The sequence below is a fragment of the Notechis scutatus genome, chromosome 16 (genome assembly GCF_049901735.1).
Source record: "Notechis scutatus isolate UNSWTSFEM ecotype Mainland chromosome 16, rNotScu1.2, whole genome shotgun sequence".
NCBI classification, from domain to species: domain Eukaryota; kingdom Metazoa; phylum Chordata; class Lepidosauria; order Squamata; family Elapidae; genus Notechis; species Notechis scutatus.
The window spans coordinates 6112038-6134578 of record NC_142024.1 but is presented as its reverse complement, the minus strand read 5'-3'; the positions used below and the strand labels follow the sequence as shown (position 1 = coordinate 6134578).

At 45.3% G+C, this 22541-nt stretch overlaps 2 protein-coding genes across 3 annotated transcripts in view; one reads left to right on the top strand and one right to left on the bottom strand.

The window, feature by feature from the left end:
- Positions 1-22541, bottom strand: part of MTOR (mechanistic target of rapamycin kinase) — a 65495-nt gene that overhangs the window by 20663 nt on the left and 22291 nt on the right. For both annotated transcript variants that reach the window (XM_087944749.1, XM_087944750.1), the window contains 10 exons: positions 22132-22274; positions 21055-21217; positions 19224-19369; positions 8648-8723; positions 7619-7758; positions 6767-6867; positions 5944-6059; positions 2870-2947; positions 2334-2441; positions 106-231 (listed from right to left, as the gene is read on the bottom strand). In XM_087944749.1, coding sequence (XP_087800875.1) covers positions 106-231; positions 2334-2441; positions 2870-2947; positions 5944-6059; positions 6767-6867; positions 7619-7758; positions 8648-8723; positions 19224-19369; positions 21055-21217; positions 22132-22274 — 1197 coding nt within the window. The remainder of the gene's footprint in view (positions 1-105; positions 232-2333; positions 2442-2869; positions 2948-5943; positions 6060-6766; positions 6868-7618; positions 7759-8647; positions 8724-19223; positions 19370-21054; positions 21218-22131; positions 22275-22541) is intronic.
- On the top strand, positions 12772-18081 carry ANGPTL7 (angiopoietin like 7). Its single transcript, XM_026684399.2, has 5 exons — positions 12772-13364; positions 14062-14165; positions 14554-14748; positions 15645-15843; positions 17417-18081. The coding sequence occupies exons 1-5, from the start codon at positions 13001-13003 to the stop codon at positions 17584-17586; spliced, it is 1032 nt and encodes a 343-aa protein (XP_026540184.1). The 5' UTR covers positions 12772-13000; the 3' UTR covers positions 17587-18081.

Below are 22541 nucleotides of genomic sequence, written 5' to 3'. Positions count from 1 at the left end.
GCAAGCTGGCTGGGGGACTTCTGGGAGTTGAAGTCCGCACTTCTGAGAAGCTACGGCGGGAGGTGGAGCAACCGTTCAGGCTGAATGGAGGCTGGAGTTACTCACCAGCCTGCCGCTCTTGCCACACAAGCTGGCGTACTTGAGCCACATTCTCATGTCCTCGTGGGGGTTGAGCACTAGCGAACGCACCATGAGAATCCGCTGCCAGTCCTCTACGATCCGCTGGCAACCCTGGGAAGAGAGGGATTTCTCAAAAGACTCTGGGAAGAGTGCAGAGAAGAGCAACAAAGAGGATCAGGGGACTGGAGGCTAAAACATACGATGCAGGAACTGGGTATCTCTAATGTAAGGAAAAGGAGGACGGGGGGGGGGGAGACATGTTAGAATGTTCCAATAGCTCAGGGGTTGCAACCCCCAAAGAAGAGGGAGTCAAGCCACTCTCCAAAGCACCTGAAGGCAGGACAAGAAGCAACAGGTGGAAACTCATCAAGGAGAGAAGCAACTTAGAATTAAGGAGGAATTTCCTGACAGTTAGAACAATTAACCAGTGGAACAAATGGCCTCCAGAAGTTGTAAATACTCCAACACTTGAAGTTTTAAAGAAGAGATTGGACAACAGCTTGTCTGAAATGGTATAGGGTTTCCTGCCTGAGTGGGGGCTTGGACTAGAAGACCTCAAAGGTCCCTTCCAACTCTGCTATTCTATTCTATTCTATTCTATTCTATTCTATTCTATTCTATTCTATTTTATTTTATTCTATTCTATTTATTCTACTCTACTCTACTCTACTCTATTCTATTCTATTCTATTCTATTCTATTCTATTCTATTCTATTCTATTCTATTCTATTCTATTCTATTCTATTCTATTCTACTCTACTCTACTCTACTCTACTCTACTCTACTCTACTCTACTCTACTCTACTCTCTTCTATTGTATTCTATTCCTATTCCAATTCCTATTCCTATTCCTATTGTAATTCTATTTGCCTTCTCTTTTTTTTGGCATGCCCGATTTCCTGGAATTGAAAAAGGCATCGGGAACGGCGCCTGATGTTGGGAGAACCCCCTACCCACAGCTCCAACTAGTAAATACGAGAGTTGGCATTTCTATGGATCTGGGAGGTGTCTCCTTTTGGGCATGTTCCCTTTTGTGTGTGGAATCTGTATTTTCACGTCAGAAAAAGTGGGTTTCCTTTGGGCACAGTACTACATGCAGTCACTGGCCAGAGATGTATAGATTCAACTGCAAATAATTTTTAGCTATTTAGCCATCTAGGAAGGACCCGGAAGCTGCCTGTAGAGTTTTCTGTGCCTTCTTCAAATAATTTTATTTTTCCCTAAAAGCTTGGGAGATCAACTGTTGGAATGGGCTGTCTAGATCACCGAGGATCACTTGGGGCAACTTTTCCACCGATCTAAAATTAGAGAGGAAATAAGCTGCCTGAAGCTTTTTTTGAAACTGAATTTCCACTAAGCAATCCAGAAGAATGTGATGAGTAAGAGCCAGAAGTATGTGTCCTTTCTTTGCCCTGTTTTCTCTCTTTTTTGGGGGGTGATAAACAGCTCCATCTGCAGTCTTTCCCCATCGCCTTTTCCTCACTGATGGAATGTTCTCTGACCTCTTCCAGACAGGAATGCAGCTCTGGAGGCAAAATGCTCCCCAGATGACACACAGGAAAAAAAGAAGAAGGCTGGGCGGACCCAGGCAGGGACACAACAGGAAGGAAGGGAGGGAGGGAGGGAGGAAGATGGGGATGGGATGAGAAGGGAAGGAAACAAAGGGAGAGAGGGAGGAAGGAAGATGGAGATGGGAAGGAAGGGAGGAAGGCTGGAAGGAAAGGGAGGAAGGAGATGGGGATGGAGGAAGGGAGGGAAGAAAGGAAGGAGATGGGAATGGGAAAGGAAGGCAGGAAGGCAGGCAGGAAGGGAGATGGGAATAGGAAGGGAGGGAGGAAGGAATACTAAGCTGGAATCCTGCACTCCGCTTTTGAGGCTGGATGGGGCAGAAATCAAACTTCAGATAAGCCCTGGATACAGGTGATAAAACTGGGCAGGCCGGCAGGACGAATGGTGTCAGTGGCAAAACGTCCTGCAGAATTCTAGTTTGGTAATTTTCCAATCAAAGTATTAGGTGTTGAGAACCCTTCGAAATTAAAAGCTTCTAACGGTTGAGGTGTGGGCTCCAGAAACCGCTCCAGGGGAATGCTGGGAATTGGAGTTCCAGTCTAAAGAGCCTGAGCCATGCTGTTCTCGGAGTTCCTAAACCGATTCTGAATATCAGGAGACCTGCTTCTTCAGAGCTGCTGCTGCTACTTCCAGGGTAGCCTTACCTGCAGCCTCTCCCACCAAATCTGGCGGAGGATCTCTCGCCGTTCCGGCACAAGCTTGTACTGGATCACTTCTTCCAGCTCGGATAACATCTGGCAGGAAACCATCGCCTGCAAAAAAAAAAAGGGGGTTGGCACCATCCTCACAACCCTGGTAGTCCTCAACTTACAACCACGATGGAGCCCCAAATTTATGTTCATGGAGACGTGTGTTAATTTGAGTTTTGCTCCATTTTACGACTTTTCTTGCCACATTCGTTAAGCGAATCGTTTGCCGTTGTCAAATTCGTAACCTTGGTCATGAAGTGAATCTGTTTTCCCCACGGATTGGACTTGTCAGAAGGTCACCAAAGGGGGAATCTCGCGACCCTGGGGATGCTGACAGGGTCGTCATGGTGAATAACGGTCGTAAGTCACATTTTTTTTTAGAGCCGTTGTAACTTCAAAGTTTCACTAAGTGACCTGTCGTAAGTCAAGAACTACCTGCAGATCCCCAAGGAAGGATTTGTAAGTGCTGGGTGAGGAGATGAGATACTCACCCCATAAGCTCGGCTGTAACTCTCTCCTGCCATGGCGGTCAGCTCTGCATCCAGGAGATCTCGGGCTTTGTCAATGCACTTGGGGGAGAAAAGATGAGGCAAAATGAACACCTCCACCAGGGAAAAGCTCCCTGAAACGAATCCGGGGATAAAATAAGCTTTTTGCTTTTTTCCCAGGAGGCTGAATTCTTATTTTTTGCCTCTGGAATCCCAGCGATTTGGTTTGCTATTCTTGTCGTTAAGAATGTAACTGAAGGAGCTAAGCCAGTCTATAAAAAGAGGTGATAGATTTAAAAAAAAATGTCCTGTAAAAGGAAAATAAGAGATCTGGTAATAAGAAATTTTGTGAACCAGAGAGAGAGAGAGAGAGAGAGAGAGAGAGAGAGAGAGAGAGAGAGAGAGAGAGAGAGAGAAAGAGAGAGAGAAAGAGAGAGAGAGAGAGAGAGAGAGAGAGAGAGAGAGAGAGAGAGAGAGAGAAAGAGAGAGAGAGAGAGAAAGAGAGAGAGAAAGAGAGAGAAAGAAAGAGAGAAAGAGAGAGAGAGAGAGAGAGGAGAGGGAGAGAGAGAACGCAGATAGACAAGATAGTTATAGCTGAGAAAAAAAACATTTGAGATCCAAATAAGTTGGTACAGGAAATGTAGACTCTGAATGCCATGACAAGATCGAAAGGAGAAGGAAAAAGTTGAGGGAAACACAAAGAAATCCAACCATCAGTGCGATCTAAAACTTCAAGAACTTATGAAGATCCTTTAATTCCTGGCTCCTCCCTCTGCAGGCCTTGGGCTAGGTCAGGGGTCTGCAACCTAGGGCTCTGGAGCCACATGCGGCTCAGGAGGTGACTGGCTGGGAGTGAGTGACCTCGAGTTGGCCACCCACCACCCAGTCACACCGGTTGTTCAATGATTGGCTCCCGGTGTATTCTTTTCTGTGGGAAAGGGGTCCAAATGGCTCTTTTGAGTGTTTTAAGGTTGCAGATTCTTAGACAAGGTAGAGTAGTGGGCCCGGGTAGGAAAGATGTATGCCTGAGATGGTTTTATTTCACCCAGATGGCTCTCGTTCTCTGTTTTGTTTGTTTGTTTGTTTTCCCCATTGTGGCTGTAAGTTTGTTTTCAGTGATTTTAAGTCAGGCGGTCTTTACAAACCGGATAAATAAATATTCCAAGACAGTAACTGCTCAGACCTTGGGAATGTCCTGCCAGGCCAAGCCTCCCCAGACGCCGACTTCCTAAAACCCCAGCTGGGCTCCCCTACAACAGAAGCCCCCCAAAAGAATTTCCCCTGAAGGGGACGTGGCTTCCTACTTGCAGCAGGAGAAGCCAAACGTGTTCTTCAGGGTTATGCAACCAACCCTTTGGTGTGGAATTTGAATTGGTCCTCGTCCAGCTCAACCATAATCCAAAGCTGAAATAACAACAGTGGCAGGATGGTGCTTTACATAACCTTTCTTTCTTTTCTATTTCAAGAGGTTAAAAAAGGTCACGTCCAAGAAAATGTCCTTCTAGCACCTCAGGGTGTGTTGTCTTGTTTGCATGGCTAACAGCGGAAGGATTTTGTCTGGGTCACTTTGGATCATCTTGGTTTATTTATTTATTTTTTGAAGAGGTTTCTATCGGCCTCAAATTTTGGAGGGGACCCCAGAACGGGCTTCTTTTGAAAGATAAGCAACAATCATTCCTGGGGTATAAGGCCTTGGTAAAACCACCCCTGGAATGCTGCATCCAGTTTTGGAATGGAATGGAATGGAATGGAATGGAATGGAGTGGAGTGGAGTGGAATGGAATGGAATGGAATGGAATAGAATAGAATAGAATAGAATAGAATAGAATAGAATAGAATAGAATAGAATAGAATAGAATAGAATAGAATAGAATTCTTTATTGGCCAAGTGTGGTTGGACTCACAAGGAATTTGTCTCGGTGCAAATGCTCTCAATGTAAATAATAGAATAGAATAGAATAGAATGGAATGGAATGGAATGGAATGGAATGGAATGGAATGGAATGGAATAGAATGGAATAGAATAGAATAGAATAGAATAGAATAGAATAGAATAGAATTCTTTATTGGCCAAGTGTGGTTGGACTCACAAGGAATTTGTCTCGGTGCAAGTGCTCTCTCAGTATATATAAAAGAAAAGATACACTAGTCAAGAATCATAAAGTACAACACTTCATGATAGTCATAGGGTACAAAAAGCCATCAAATCATACTAGGAAACAGTCAATATAAATCGTAAGGATACAAGCGAGGAAGTTACAGGCATACGTTTTGGTCACCGCATTATCAAAAAATAATAATAATGTTGAGACTCTGGAAAGAGCGCAGAGAAGAACAACAAAGAGGATTAGGGGGCTGCAGGCTAAAACATACAAAGAATGATTGCTGGAATTGGGTTTGTCTAGTCTAGAGAAAAGAAGGACTAGTGGTGACATGATAGCAGTGTGCTGATATCTGAGGAGCTGCCCCAAACAAGAGGGAGTCCAGCTATTCTCCAAAGCACCTGAAGGCAGTTAAAAGAAGCAACGGATGGAAACTAATCAAGGAGAGAAGCAACCTGGAACTAAGGAGGAATTTCCTGACTGTTAGAACAATTAATCAGTGGAATGAGTTTCTTCCAGAAATTGTGAATGCTCCAACACTGGAGGCTTTTAAGAAGAGACAGGACAGGCATTTGTCTAAAATAGCATAGGATCTCCTGGTTGAGCAGGGGGTTGGGCTAGAAGACCTCCAAGATCCCTTCCAACTCCGTTATTTTGTTAATCATATGGATGGATAGATGGATGGTCTGCCTCGGCAAAATACAAGAGAGCATCCAAATGGTAAGTGACAGATGAACACTCCAGTTCTCTAAAGTTTCTTTAGGGCTATAGTGCTCAATGATCTGTATCTCTGGATAAGTAGGCCATTATGATCTTGGTACTCATTATACTGATATAAAGTAGGTGGCTAGCAAAGAAAAAACAACACCAAACCAATTGCAGGTTGCCAAGTACAGACACATGACAGGTTACGCAAGGTTCAAAAGAAGGAAGGTCCCTGAATCCCAAACAGGGCTGGCAAAGTTTAGGAAATACCTGTTGGGCCAGAGAGAAGAGGTCTTGATGGAGAGCCAGCACAGCCCGGTAGAAGGCGCCATCATGGGTGTCCCTTGGGATCATGCAGGTGTACTCTTCCATGCTGTCCCACTGCCCTGTAGATAGATGATAGATAGATAGATAGATAGATAGATAGATAGATAGATAGATAGATAGATAGATAGAAAGAAGAAAGAAAGAAAGAAAGAAAGAAAGAAAGAAAGAAAGAAAGAAAGAAAGAAAGAAAGAAAGAAAGAAAGAAAGAAAGAAAGAAAGAAAGAAAGAAAGAAAGAAAGAAAGAAGGAAGGGAAGGAAGGGAAGGGAAGGGAAGGGAAGGGAAGGGAAGGAAGGAAAGGAAAGGAAAGGAAAGGAAAGGAAAGGAAAGGAAAGGAAACAAAAGAACAGCTTGAACCAACAGGAAGATCTCGTAGCAAGGAGCCGGGTCAAAATCTTGCAGCGGTATATTTATGCCGCATCCTAAGCTTGGTTCATGCTGACATTGGTTTGTTCAGACTTGGTTGCCTTTTCACCTTTTGCCTGCAAGATTTAGGACCACTGATTCTGGAAGGCTTTGTTTGCAAAACGGTGCCAAGTAGGGGATGCATGTGGATGCAGAGGTGAAAAAAACGACCATTTTATGCCAGCTGAAGAGGCAACCTGGGATACCGTTTGATTTTGCGGCTCTGCAAGCAGAACATCTGAAGTCTGAGACAGCCCCTTTCCCACAGCCAAATGGGGGGCCGCCTCTGCAAGGAGCCCTTGGTCAAACGTGAACCCCAGGGATTCCTCCCCCAAAGACCTTCGAAGAGCAAAGGACGGTCACCTAAGCCCCAAGCTGCTGCCGCTGCCATCCTTGCCATTTTGGCTTGCGTTTCGTCATTCACCAAGGTCCATTTCTCACAGCATTGCTGGTGCAGCTGTCCCCTAGGACACAAGAGCAGAGTGTTACACAGGAGAAAACCACCACCCACCCACAAATTTTGTTATTAAATTTACATTTCTCTCTGTCCAAAGTGATCCTGGGGAGTTGAAATCTGCACATCTTAAAGTTGGCAAGGGTGAGGAACAGTGCTTTGATGTGTGAAATAAAAAAGAACTTCCAAGGAGAGGCAGAATAATAGTGCTGAAAAGGACCCTGGAGGTCTTCTAGTCCAACCCCCTGCTCAAGGGAGGAGGCCCTATATAATTCGAGACAAATGCCTGTCCAATCTGTTCTTGAAAGCCTCCAGTGAAGGAGCACCCACAATCTCTGAAAGCAAGCCATTCCACTGGTTGATTGTTCTCACTGTCATGAAATTTCTCCTTATTTCTAGATGGCTTCTCTCCTTGATTAGTTCCCATCCATTGCTTCTTGTCCTGCCTTCCAAATGCTTTGGAAAATAATTTGCCCCCCTCCCTTCTTTGTCGAAGCCCCTTCAAATATTGGAAGACCGCTGTCATGTCACTTCTAGTCCTTCTTTTCATTAAACTAGACATCCCCATTTCCTGCAATTGTTGTTCTTCGTATGGTTTAGTCTCCAGTCCCCTAAATCATTTTGGTCTCTCTTCTCTGCACTCTTTCCAGAATCTCAACATCCTTTTTTTACACTGTGGTGACCAAAACTGGATGCAGCATTCCAAGGGTGGCCTCACACCAGAAACTCCCGAGAGAAAAACACATCGTTGGGAGTCTTACCATTCCCCCAAGGCTTCCAGGCAGCGCATGCGGCCGAGCATCAGCTCCGGATCATCCTTATTGGTGTCCATCTTTTTGTCATAGGCCACAAGGGCATCTTCCCACTCGTGCAGCTTCTCGTACCAGGTGGCTTGGATTTCCTGGAAGGAGAGCCCAGGAAATTGGGGAGAAAACTCAATTGGCACACAGCAACCATTGGCAGTTGGGCAGCCCAACTATAACGAACCCTATTGAAAATCTTTCGGACGCTAAAGCGGTGTTGAACATCGCAGCTAAAGAGGTCTCTGCCCCTTTGTTTAACTGGGTGGGCTTCAACATGGCTGGGGAATTCTGGCAGTTGAAGTCCAGGCAGCTTAAAGTTGCTAAGTTGCTGAGGGCGAGAAACTGTGTTCTCATCTCGGAAAAAGTTTCCTTTTAGAAATGGATTGTAGTTCAACTTTAAGACAAGACTTTTCACAAAAGAAGTCCCAAATTCTCCCCTTTTGGAATTGAAAAAAAAAACACCTTCCTACCTCCTTATTCTATTTTAAGAAGGCATCTAATTTTTGGGAAAAGGGTCCCTGGATTGCCTCCAATAGTTAGATGGAGCCCATCAGCACAATACATTGGTTTTAAGTTTTTCCGAGCTGCACCATCAAACACAACAATTAAGCACTACATTCGTAACGCATAAAAATAAAACGATAAGACTCTGGTCAGCAATGTTTACAATGTGTGAGTTTGAAAAAAAATGCTGCCTGACTCCTCCTGTTTTTGCTAATTTCACTTCTAATAAAAGGAATAAGAATACAAAAGCTTTTTCTTTTCTTTTTTTCCCCCCTTTTTGGACTTTTGTGTCCTTGCCTCCCATGTGGGCTCCAGGGTTTTTTTAGATTTAGCTCTTTGGCAGTTTGTGATGTGACATTTGCCAAGCCGTGGTTTCCTTCCCAGCCTGCAGGCAGGATCAAGCAGCACACGCTGCCCCTCCACGTGAGGCAGGGAGGCTTCCAAGCTTGCAAGGCGATGGGCAAAAACAGAGGGGTTCCTTACCAGCTCCCCAAAATGCTTCATGGCATATTCCAGCACCCCAGATGCGGCCTCCGGTTGCTGCAGTTTATTGTTTATGCTGCAAAGAGGGGGAAGAAAAAAACCACAAAAGGATTGGTGCGGTTTCCGTTATAAAACTTATAAATATTTAAGATTGGGAGACGCGGCTGAGTTAGTTGCTTGGATTCTTGTAATGTTTGGTTTTATTTAATGGGACTCATTCTTCAACATATTCTCATGTTAGGAAACAATTATGGAAAGCAAGGTGTTATTCAGCAACAGTGGAGCAAAGCAAAAAGAAAAGAAAATTAACAGTTGTTTCACGGTGTTCCTCATAGGTACAATTCTAAAGGCATAGGAAAAAACAATGGGGTGTGAAAAGCCACCCCCCCCCCCAAATTACTGGGGTGCCACCACTGAGAAGGCCCTGTCTGCTGTCCATTACAAAAACACCAGTGAAAAGTGTGGGAGCCTCATTAGATTTTTCTCAGCAAAAGATTTAGAAGTTCAATCTAATACTACAGGTAGTCTTCGACTTACAACAGTTCATGTAGTGACAACTTGAAGTTACAGCAGCACTGAAGAAACGGACTTACGACCTTCTTTCACACGGCCGTTGCAGATCAAAATTCAGGTGCTTGGGAGAGTTCCGGTTTGCAGCACTTCGGCGGCAGGCAGGAATCCGCGATCGTGCACAGTTTTTGCCTGGGCTCGCCGCTGGAGTGCCCCGAGCCAGCCGGCTTCGGGGCTAAGCCACCCCGTAGAGGTGGTGAAGATAGGAGAGATCCCGGCAGGGTCGAGGGGAGCCGCACCCCTCCTCCTCAGCTGGCTAAACTCCCTTTTCCAAAGGCGGTAAGAGCGGCGGTCAGAAATGGCCGCCTCAAAGAAGCACTCATCCAGAAAAGAAAGTGCAGGAGGAAGTTAAGAAGTGAAAGTTTTGGCTGACCAGGATAAGAAGCAACAACTAAGGTATCCTGGAATTTAAACTTTAAAAAAGATACATCGCTCCCAAAGAAGATTCGGAAGCAGCGAATGAAAGTGAAAAGGGAAAGTTTTTTTTTCTCACTCTCCTTCCTTACGTTGACAGCAGATGAATGAGAAATTGGAAAAACCCGCTTTGGCAGCAGCAGGTAGTTAAACTGGAAATTTAAATGCCAAGGGGACAATAAAGATTTCTGAACACTTAAAAAACTTTTTTTTTGCTGTAAGTGGGAAGGGAGAGGAAAAGAATAAGAGCAAGATTTGGCTGGAGGAGGCTGCTTGGAATTTGAAAGAATCGAAAGTTAAATTGTAACAAGACTTCTAAAAGATACATTCTAACTGGAACTTTGTAACTAAACTGTAACCCCAGGAAGAGAAAGTGAATAATGTCAGAAAGCAACAGAAAAAGGGAACACAGAAGAGGGAAATAGAGGTGAAGAGACAAGGGGGTAAAAAGGGCAGAGTGAAGAAGCAAGGGAGGAAGGAAGGGAAGAGAAGCTACAAAGGTTTGGAACAAGATGTAAAGAAACAGGACTTATTTAGAGATAATGGGTAAAAATATAACTGAAAAAGAGATTCTGCAAAGGTACATAAGATTGTATTGTTATACTTGTATTAGAAATAATGTTAGAAAATTGGAACAACATATGACTATAAAATGGGATAAAATACTCAGTGTAATTCAGTGAAACTTTTTTGAATAAAATAAATGAAATGAAATAAATGAGAGAATTGAATTAGGAAGGAATGGGAACATTTTAATTACACAATGTTTTAAAATATAAAGTGAAATGGGAGGGAAGTTACTACGCAAAATTTATAAGTGTTCCCATAGAAGCATGATACCTATTTGAAAAGTAATGTGTAAAATGTTTAAGATTTAAATGAATATTAATTTTAAGGATAGAGTTCAATTGGTATGGATTGTTTTAATTATATTATATATTTATAATTTCTTCTTTTCTTAAAATATAGTGTGTAGCTTTAGAATGTACCAAGCAGAATCCGAATTAAAGTTATGTATTATATTAAGTGTTATAAATTTAGGGGAAAGATATAAAGGCGTCATACTCCAATCAGTGATTACAGGAGAAATTTTGTGTTAATGAGAAAAGATAATAGACAGCTGAAACAGAACAAAGGATATAAGTATAATGATTTAAATTGAGATGAAATAAATAAAATAGAATTAAGAGAGTTAAAAGAGGGGAGAAGCTATATAGAAAATGTAGAATGGTAATAAGATGTGGAATGGTATATAAAAGCGAGCATGAATTTGAATTTATGTCTGTACGAAGAGATGTAACCCAGGATCAAGCTGCTTTCAAAAAATATGTTTTATGTTATCATGTTTTCTGTTTTGTTTGTTTGTGTGGTTGTTTTTTAAAAATCAATAAAATTTTTGGAAAAAAAAAATTCAGGCGCTTGGCCACGGGCTCATGTTTCTGACGGTTGCAGCGTCCTGGAGGGGTCATGGGATCCCCTTTTGCGACCTTCCGACAAAGTCAACAGGGAAGCGGGATTCACTTAACAACCGGGTTACTAACTTAACTGTGGCAAGTGAAGTTGTAAGGGGGTGGGGGGAAATAGGCTAAACAGCTGTCTTGTTTAGCAACAGAAATCTTGTGCTCAATGGTGGTCATAAGTTAAGGACTACCTGTTTTGAGCCAGTGTGTGTTTCAGCTGCAACTATATAACCTCCTAAATTAAGTTATCTGTCCTGGAAGTAAACAGCAGAGGGGTAAAAATGGCGTCTCATTGCTCCCTTGTTTCCACCTACTCTTCTCTTTCCTCCTTCTGAACCCCACCAAGTTCCTCTTTTGTCTGAAGCGTCTTGTCACTCATATTGGGAGGTAATCCATCCAGCCCTCAGCTCGGAGGATCCAAGATTTTGTCTCTTGTGTTTTGCTAGCCAGGTTCTGTTATTAGGAGTGCCTGGATCCACAAACTCAGATGATGAGCCTTTGTAGAGAAGGGTCAGCATGAAAATGACAAGATCTCAGTTATCCGTCCCCATTCGAAAGGCTGTTTTTGGTGGGGGGGTTTTGGTAGTTCCTCAGCTGTCTTTTAGTGACTTGTTTATTGATGAAACAGCAAGTTGTGTTTGTTCTGCCTGAAATATGGCTATGGGCGATAAACCCCCGTGGTTCCTTGGGAGTGAGTAAAGAAGCTTTCGTTCTTGAGAAGGAGAATCAACAACCTGCTATAAAAGTGATGAATAGCTGTCACATTCGGCCTGACAGCTAGGAGCATCTCAGCTCTGCCTGTTGGGCGATTCATTACCTCCGACTTTCTCTCTCTCTTTTCAACGCCTTCTGACAAATAGGCCATTATCCTTCCTCCCCCCCCAAAAAAATAATATATATATATATATCCTTTTCTTTAGAATTATTGCTGCTCCCTGCCCTCGGCTGGCTGGCTGTGGAACATGCCTTTTCATTTTGTAACTTGTCAAAAGGAGGAGGGGGAGGAGTGGAAATGCTTTATATACTTCAAACTTGACTGAGCTCAAGTGATTTTACTCTGAAATTCCAGGGAAAGGAGCAGCGGAAGAGAGAGAAAAGCAAGACGTTGCCATTTCTACCATCCTTTTTTTGGTGCTCTCTAGTTTTAGTCGATGTTGTGTGGAAATCATTGTCATCTCCGTAATGTTTTGCTTTGCAAAAAAAACGGACAGATGTTGAGGAAAACTTGAGCTGCGCGCTCATGGGCGTTTTTTTTTCCAAGAGAGTGCATGGAACAATCTAGTCCTTTTTCTTCCCAGCTTGGTGGTCTGTATCCATCAAGAACACATTATCCCCACAAAGGACCTCATAAAATTGCTCAATAAGATCGCCAGAGATGCGATTGATGGAAGAGGGACGTTACAGACTATTGCTAAACCATGACATTTGCTGGACTTCTTTCATTTACGGGACATAACATCCTGTTATGGTCTTCAATAGGCCAGAGATTAATCGTTGGGAAGGCAGCAACCCAACAGGGCATTTTTCCTGGAAACAATTGTGGTTTCCCCCCCCCCCCTCAAATCCTTTCCTCCCACCTGAGAAAATAACCCAACTAAGAAGGCGAGTTTCAAGTTCAGGGTCCCTTCGTAACAAAAACAAAAATATCCCGCCCTCTCGGCTTCTTTGGTTTCGCCCACAATGGGCAGAATGAAAAGGGAGGGCTCTGGGTAGCTGCAAGGGGGTGGAGATAGCCACAAATATTTAAAATGGGGGTAAGGAGGAAGCACATACAAGATACGGCCTCTTTTAGCAAGCACAGACTCCTAGGCAACTGAATTAAGGGAGAGGGGCTTAGAATTTTTTAGGAGTTATTGGGAACTAGAGAGGAGAGAGAGAAAGAGAGAGAGAGAAAGTGTACGTCGCAATCATGCAAGCCACCTTCAGCTCCCAACTGGCTTGGTTATGTGCCCTAACCTTCTCTTTCACTATCTATCCAGCATGGCTGCAGACCCTTCCAAAGAACCCCGTGGCGGGCAAGAGCCCCGGATGTTGCGAAGAGCTAAAAACGCTGAAGGTCCAAGTGGCCAATCTCTCCTCCTTGTTAGAGGAGGTGAGCAAGAAGCAAGACGATGTCCTGGGGCAGGCTGTCACGCAGGTGATGGCCCTGGAAGGGACCGTCCAGCTGATGGACGCCCGCCTCGGCGACGTGGAAGGGAAGTACTCGGAGATGAATTCCCAGCTCGGCATCGTGCAGCTTCAGGCGGCTCAGACGGTCACCCAACCGTCCACAGGTAAGGAGAAGCTCCCCCTTCCCTGGAGGGATTGCTTGCTACTCCGGGGAATATATAAAATATAACTGGGAGGAGGGTGGGTGCGGGGGAAGGACCGAGATACTTATTTTTATTTATTTATTTGTCAAGCATGCATTAGATAACAGGTATAATTAGAACATGATTACGATTACATGACATGGGTACGAATAAAAGGAGACATCAGGACAGGGACGGTAGGCACGTTGGTGCGCTTAGGCACGCCCCTTACAGACCTCTTTATAGCTCAGGGTTGAAATGAGGGGTCCTTGGTCCTCTCTGAGCAGGCCAACCATCAAGTAAGCAATACCCCAGTCAAGAAACTGCCAAAGAGCCATCAGTAAACAGCCCAAGCAAAGAATTTCTAAAAACCATCTCCACCAACATGGACAGGGCAAGCCACCAGAATATAAACTGTGAAAAACGGCCCTAAGTCCCTTTTTTCAGGGCCGTTGCAACTTTGATGGTCACTCAGCAAACTGTTGCACGTCAAGGGCTGCCCAGCTGGGTTTTGCTTTTAATTTGCTGAAATGGCAACACAGCAAGTCGAAGGGATAGATGCACGTGGCAACCACATGTCGTATCCATTTTCTGGAGGCAAAGAAGGAAGTGGTGCGCCCTAGGTTTTCCTGACAGGTGGGAACTATTCAACCCACTGCGCTTTTGTTCTCTCGTTCAGACGCCGCCGTGTACGACTGCTCCTCCCTCTATCAGAGAAATTACAGATCTTCTGGAGTCTACAAACTTCTCCCCGATGAATTTCTGGGAAGTCCAGAATTGCAGGTGAGACCTTTCCACACACAGCTTGGGAAGAGAGGAAAGGCAGGAAGCCATGCAAGGTTTAGGATTCCTACAGACATAGAAACGGTGTCTGTCTTAAGAGGACTCCCCGGTTGTGTGCAAAACAGGAGCAGCTCTACAGGATGGAAGTAGGCTTAAGCCACTTCAATTTGCTATTTGCACCTTTGCCAAAGTGGCATGCAACTTTTCGGTGCGTTCCCATTCCAGGCAAGGTATTTTTGCTCCACCAGAGAGGTAGGTGGGTTGGTTGAACATATGCTTGAAACATGTAGTTACGCTGATATTCACTGTCCCGGTAAATTACTGCCATGCCAGAGTGGTTCTTAACCTTTCTGGATGTCTGAGCTCGCCCTTCTTTTCATTTTCCCAGGTATACTGTGACATGGAGACAGATGGAGGAGGCTGGACCGTCATCCAAAGGCGGAAAATTGGCTTGATCTCTTTCAGCCAAAATTGGAAGAAGTACAAGGAAGGGTTTGGAAGCCTGCAGGGAGATTTCTGGCTGGGAAATGAGCACATCCATCGGCTTTCCAGGAGGCCGTCCATGTTGCGTGTGGAGCTGGAGGCAAGTACAGTGGCTTCTCCTGCTCAGCAGACCTTCCGCTGACTGCTCGGTTAGAAGCTGTGGGATGTGGCAATGTTCAAGAGAAAAGGCACTTGAAAACAATGAGAAACACTTGAATGTCAAGGTAGCTAGGAAAGGTTGCCAAAGGTGGTCTAATAATCCCAGTTTAGTCATGGCATGTGTCTTATCAAACTCAGGCAGTGTAGACCATGATTAGGCTGCGTTAACTATTTTCCTTGGGCATCACCGGCTAACTGGAGGCAGTGCATGAAAAGAATGGGCTCCATTGCATATTACTGCATGTATTAAATCCAGAAAGCATGATCTAATCTAAGGCCTAAGGCCTGCACAACGTGATGGTTAGTTTCAGGTGAGTAGATCAAATTCATTTGTGGCTGGTGCGTAAAAGAAATGTAAAACGTCAATTAAACAAAGAAGTCATTTCCTCACCTGAGAGCTTAGGGAAACACCAATAATTTAGATAAATATTTCCCTGAATCAAATCAGCCAACTCGCTGCGGGACAATTTAACAATTCCATTTAATTATTATTTAAAATAAATAAATAAATAATTTTTTAGTTTTGTCATTCACATTACATTCTGTCCCTTCTTTTGCATCCTTTCTTTAATGTTTCTATCTCCCCTTCCATCCTTCCGAGGTGGGTAAAATGAGGACCCAGATTGTTATGAGAAACAGGCTGACTCTGTGAACCACTTAAGAGAGGGCTGCAAAGCACGGTGAAGCGGTATATAAGTCTAAGTCCTATTGGTATTTCTTTCACATTAGTGTAACTCTTGTCCATGGCAGGTTCTTCCCCGGCGAGTTGGCTGTGGCAAATTGTGATAAGACGGTAAATAAAGGGTGTCTCCTGTTGATTTTCCTCTTGGCCTGCAGGACTGGGATGGCAACAGCGTGTTTGCTCAATACAGTCGTTTCCAAGTGGGCAATGAGTTGAGCAATTACCAACTCTTCCTGGCCAACTTCAGTGGCAGCGCCCCACGCGACTCCATGCGGTACCATAACAACACGGCCTTCAGCACCATGGACAAGGACAACGACAAGTGCATTGATCACTGTGCGCAGTTACGCAAAGGTCAGCTGTGGGCCAAAAACACCTCCTCTTCCTGTTATCAATGTTCGTTAAGCGGGACCACTGTCCACCTTTGTACCCCCAAATTCTATGTAGGAACAGCCATCCGTCCCTTAGCCCAATTCCACCTGGTTCTTCAGATTGACGTCTCTTGCCCAGATCCCAGAAGGGCAATTCTTCCTAAGGGTTGATTGCTCTGTTCTTTGAATCTCCCCATTTCTCTTGTAGTCCTTGACTTACAACCACAATTGAGCGTAAAATTTCTGTTCCTGAGTGAGACATTCGTTACGTGAGTTTTGTCCCAGGTTACGATTTTTCTTGCCACCTTGGCAAAGTGAATCACTGCAGTTCTTCAATCACTAGCGAATCTGGCTCCGCCATTGATTTTGCAAAAGGGGATCATGTGACCCCCACAACACTGTAACCGTTATAAATGTGAGTCAGTTGCCAAGTGTCTGAATTTTGATCTCATGACACGATCCTGCAATGGAGGCAAACGTGAAAAATGATCACGTTACATTTTTCCGTGATGTTGCAACTTCGAACACCCACTAGATGAACTGTAAGCTGAGGACTATCTACATAGCATTTTGAGTCGTCTTCCTGCTCCATCAGCTAATTAGCAGTAGCAGGAAAAAAATACCTCCTCCACGCAGGATGAGTTGAGTGGTGTCATTTTCAATACAGTAGTTCTCGACGTACGACCACAATGGAGCCCAGAATTTATTTGTGCCAAATGAGACATTTGTTAAGTGAGTTTTGCCGCACATTTTACGACTTTTCTTGCCACAAGTTGTTAAGTTAGTCACACGGTGGTTAAGCGTAATCTGGCTTCCCCGTGGACTTTGCTTGTCAGAAGGTCGCAAAAGGGGAATCAGGCGACCCTGGGAGACTGTGATCGTCATAACTATGAACCAGTGGATCACGTGGTGAGGATGCAATGGTCGTAAGTGTGAAAAACGGCCCCGAGTCATTTTTTTTCAGTGCCTTTGTAACTTTGAACAGTCCCTAAATGAACTGTTATAAGTCGAGGGCAACGGCCTGTCAGCTTTGGAAGCCATATTAGCACCAGAAGCTTCCACATTCTTGAGCCTGGGAAGATGGGAGGGGGGAATTTCATGGAGCGTATGTAGTTAAGACATAATAGCATTCTTCTTCTCAGTCAAGGTCATGTTATTTCTGCACCTGGGTGAGGGGAAGTCTCAAGTTGGGACGGATGGCGATTCAGGCATGGGATGGAATGATGAGCGCAGGGGGTTGGATTTGTCATTTTTTATTTATTGGAGAAAAACCCGGAACTTTCAGATTCGGGTTTTCCCAGATGTGGTTTTTCCCAGTATACCTACTCTAATAAAAGGAAGCTTTGAGAAAATGCCTGTCTCGGAGTTTTTAATTGGAGTTGGGTTTTTCTGGAACCCTGGCACGGCCATCTCCCCGACGCTGTGCAATTCGTTGGCCTTCGCCCAGGGGCCAGCGCAGAGATCCGCTGACGATGAGGCCCTTTTCTAGAATAATCACTATATTAAAAGCGTTAAAAGGGTTTCATAAACCTCCCAACTTCCTCTTTTCTCAACAGGCGGCTACTGGTACAACTGCTGCACAGACTCCAACCTGAACGGGGTTTACTATCGTAAGGATGAACATAACAAGAGCACCGATGGCATCACCTGGTACAGCTGGCGTGGGAAACTCTATTCCCTCAAGAGGGTAGAGATGAAAATCCGGTCAACGGACTTCAAGGCCTAGAGGGACCCCCAATAGAGTCGAGTAAGGAGATGGCCTCACCTCTAAAGCAGGGGCCACGGGGGGGGGGCTGGGGAGGGGGAGATAGGGAGGAGGAAGTACCACCATTGATGTCAAGAATGAGCTTCCATGTGGAGAAGGACCTTCATCAGTAGCAAGGCAGGTGCCCGCCTCGTTCAGCCTCTACCTGAATCTCTCTGGATTTTTCTGACTGCAATGTTCTCTATCGAGATGCTCACGTATTCCCCCTAATTAACGTAGATTTCGCCTTTGTTTATTTCCCTGGTGGACTGGAATCTCGGGGAGGGGGGGGGAGGGGAGAGAAGCTACACCAGATTTTTGCCAAAGATACTGCATAGTGGATTGCTCCACATCGGAAGCTTATGGAAATCGGATGCTTAGGAATTATTATTTTTGCAGTTGTAAACCAAATAGCGCTCACTGTCCAAACACCTCCTTCCCATCCAACAGTATAATAAAATCCTCTTGATTTTAAAACTGAGTTTGAGGCCAAGTATATAGTCCTCAGGACAAAAATATTTCCAGTCAAGGAGAATTTCTGGAAATGTAAACCAACGTTTGTGTGTGTGTGTGTGTGTGTGTGTGTGTGGCTAATCTGGTGTCAACGCTGTGAAGAATCTGAGGTTGCAAAAGGATCACTTGGCTACTGGTAGAGGAGAGCTATAAACCTCTATCTATCTATCTATCTATCTATCTATCTATCTATCTATCTATCTATCTATCTATCTATCTATCTATCTATCTATCTATCATCTAATTATCTATATCTATCTATCTATCTATCTATCTATCTATCTATCTATCTATCTATCTATCTATCTATCTATCTATCTATCTATCTATCCATCCATCCATCCATCCATCCATCCATCTACTTTATCTATCTATGGTATCTATCTATGGTATCTATCTATCTACCTACCTACCTACCCACCTACCTACGGTATCTATCTACCTACCTACCTACCTACGGTATCTATCTACCTATCTACCTATCTATCTACGGTATCTATCTATCTATCATCTATCTATCTATCTATCTATCTATCTATCTATCTATCTATCTATCTATCTATCTATCTATCTATCTATCTACCTACCTACCTACCTACCTATCTAATCTATCTATCTATCTATCTATCTATCTATCTATCTATCTATCTATCTATCTATCTATCTATCTATCTATCTATCTATCTATCATCTATCTACCTATCTACCTATCTACCTATCTACCTACCTAATTATCTATCTATCTATCTATCTATCTATCTATCTATCTATCTATCTATCTATCTATCTATCTATCTATCAGGAGGATATTGGTGCTGAGGTTTTTGGCTCTGTTTACTTACTATGCAAAGGGAAGGACAGAATTTAACATGAATATTTTTCACAAGATATTGTGTTTCCTGTCTAAAAAAAGAAATTTCCACCTTCTTCCTTAACTCTAGACCAATTTCCCCAAGCGAGAACCAGGTATTGCCATGCCTAGAGATACCTCTAATCCTCGCTCTGGAATTGTCTGGTTAAAAGGGCAATGTCCAGAGAAACACCGAGCTGCCTCCTCTGTCCCATGGGCTTACCGACTGAGAGAGAGCAAAGGGGAAAGAGCCCACCTGATGAGAGACTCAAGGATGGCTGGCGTGGGTCCCTTCTGAAATTCCAGCTCTTTGTAATGTAGCGCCTTGGCATAGGCTCGGCACTTGGCAGCCCGTTCTCCCAGTAAGACGATGCCGTTGTCGTCTCCCAACGGCAGCGGGCCCTGGGAGGAGGAAGCCGGACAAAGCGTCAGGACTGTGATGGGAGTGCAAACCCCCAAGGCCATGTAGAGCAAGGGTCCCCGGCCTTGACTGGGCCGCAGGAGTCGCTGGCCAACGCACACACACACGCGGGCATGCACAGCCCCGCTCCCGAGTCGTCGCAAGCATCGTGGGCACTCACTGCCCCACCTGCACGAGCCATGATCGTTCATGCGTGCATGCGCACTCGCGTGGGCCTTCCCCCTCCCACGAAACCATCCCCTCTCTTCCCCGACCTCCAGCCGCCAACTCTCTGATCTAGGGAATTTCATGCAAGCTATTAAATGGAAGCTTATTCGTGAGCTCTGGAGGCACAGTGGCCATTACCACTATTGGCGTATGGCATTGTTCATTACCCACGAGACCACAATGCTACCGCGGAGTTGTACTGTTGTGGCCTGTCGGCTGCTGGCCCCTCCAGCAGCCGAATCAGAGGAAGAGGTGGTGGCGTGGGAGTCAGGGTCAGCACCAGGGCAACCTGGGAGCTCCGAGGGAATGGAGCTGGCAGAGAGAGGGACAGGTGCAGAGCCTAGGCCGTCCGTCGGCCCTCAGAGGGAGAATCAACAGCCCCCAGGTCTGGAGGTGGCTGATGAGGAAGAGAAGGAACAGCCAGGTCCAGTGCCTGACTGCGGATGCACAGAAGGCAGTGGAGAGGAGAGGAGAGCAGTGGAAATCTATGAGCCGGTCCTTGGGAAGGAATAGCTACCGCCACTAGCGAAGCCCCACCCTAGCTCTGGGGATAAAAAGGCAGTGGGCAGAGATGAATAAGTGTGGCAGACAACTATTCATCTTCCGTCTGGACGGACTTGTTAGCCTGCAAGAGAAACCTTTTTGCCAGGGCTGCCGGCGTTCCTAATAAAGGAATTTTGTAAATTCCTGTCAGAGGGTTTGTTGTGTTTGGGGAGCTGGGTCAGAACATGTACTTTGGCTTGCCAAGGTACCAATCCTGTTATAGGAAACGCTGGCGTGCTTCCCAAGGTGCACCGCAGGAGGGCTGGCTGTGCACCAGAGAGATAGACAAGTGGCTCTTCCTACGGTGTCACCTAAGGCTCCCTTTCCTTCCCGGAGCGGCCTTGCAAACAGGCACTGCAATCGGAAAGGTCCAGAGCTACCCCCGAATCTGACTGCCTGCACAAAGCATCAGCTCATCTCCCCCACCAAAGTGGTACCTAGATGTCTACGTGCACAGAACAGAGTTTCAAACAGTCAGGATAGACGCTGAGGCAAGTGACGGGAGCTCACCCTGCCATGCAGTGCTAGAGCTCGGACTGCTGACGCCGAGACCATCCCTCGTGTCATTAAGGCACTGAGCCACCGCGCCACTTGGCCCCGTGGTTAGAATGCAATATGGCAGCCTTACTCTGCCCACGGCCCACAGTTCAATCCCGAGCAGCTCAAAGTTTGACTCAGCCATCCATCCTTCCGAGGTTGGTAAAACCAGGAGCCAGATTGTTGGGGGGTAAGAGGATGACTCTGTAAAATGCTTAGAGAGGGCTGTGAAGCACCACGAAGCAGTTTGTAAGTCTAAGCACTATTGCGATTTCTGCAATTATCAGCAAAGTCGCCGGTCTCTTTGTGAGATCAGAGCAAAGAGTTGTTAAAAAAGAAAGGGAAAACGAGAAAAAGCTTCCACCCCAAGGTGCTCTACCTTGTCGCTGTGCTCCATGAACTCCGCCAAATTGAGCAGGGTCTGGGTGACCTCAGCGATATCCTGAGACGTCAGCGCCAGCTCGATGCTGCGGATCAGCTCGTCCTGCTGGTCTTCGTTCAGCTCAGACCAGCATGAAACAAAGGCCGCGTTAAACAGATCTCTGGGGTAGTGGAAGCAGAAAGAGGAGGTGGGAAAATGGAGCAATAAGCCAACATTGAACGTACCACTTCAGTGATCCATACTGAACCCAGACCCACATCTCATGACAGCCCATAACTGCACAGGGGAGAATTTTTAACAGAGACAACTGTCAGACCTGGGAACTGACCAGCAACTAGAAAACCTTCCTTCCCAAACTACCCCTTAATATTCCTTCAGCAAACCATTTTTTTTCTATCCAATTTGCCATCCTCGGCGAACGTTTTACTGATGTACGTCACCTAGTCCGTCTAGCTTTCAAGCAATGATGCGCCACTCACTATCCTTCAGTCCGTTTACCCCATCAAGCACAAGTCTTGGATATGTTAATCTTCAAATGCACAGCATGCAGTCGATTTAACCTTTGCTGCAAAACATTCAGATGCTCAATCAAACACCCAGGACCATCGGCCTCCGAAAGTTCACACACCCAATGTCTATGGGGATTCTCAGTCACCCAAGTCAGGGTTGTCCCAAAGGTGCTTTTATTCCAAGAGACAACTGGACTTTCTTGGTCTCATCCAGGTCTAGTTTTAGTTTCCAAACTTTGCAGATGAAGTCCTGTGAATTGTTGATGGGGTGGGTGGCGTTGCCAGCGAGAAGAGCTAACCAAGTGGTGAGAGGTTTCGCAACGCTGTAGGTGAACAGAGTTGATGCGGCTGACAATTGGTCTGAGTGAAGTTCCTTCTTTATGGGTTTTGGGGAGCCCACAAGAAAAGTCCAGTTGACTCTTGCAAAAGCACCTTTCAAATCACACAAACCAAAACGCTCAACTATCACACACAGAGTTAAACTTTTTTTTTTTTTTAACACTTGCATTAAACAACCAAGGGAAGACTTTTTCTTCTTCTCCCTGGATTGATGTTGGATTTCTACCTGGCCATGGGGTTGTAGGCCTGAGCCAAGGCCCAGCATGAGCGCAGCGAGGGTGATGAGGAGTCTTTCAACAGCTCCAGGCTCAGCCGCCTCAACCACTCCAACCAATCATCCTTGGAAACTCTGCGAGCTGCTCCCCAGGCCTAGAATACCAAGCACAATTTGAGTCGCTGACAGCATGGGGACCACGGGGCCCTAACTCCACTTCGGCAGCCCTGAAACACCCCCTCCCCAATCATGTGGCTGAATCTTCTGCCATTTAATGGGCTGCTTTGTGAAGGCAAGAAGAGTTGGAAGATGGTGACACAACTGTAGGTATGGATGGGGTTCTCAAGCTCGGCCACTTTGAAGGCGTACGGACTTCAAATTCCCAGAATTCCCCAGCCAGCTCTCAGTCCCATCCAGCCAAG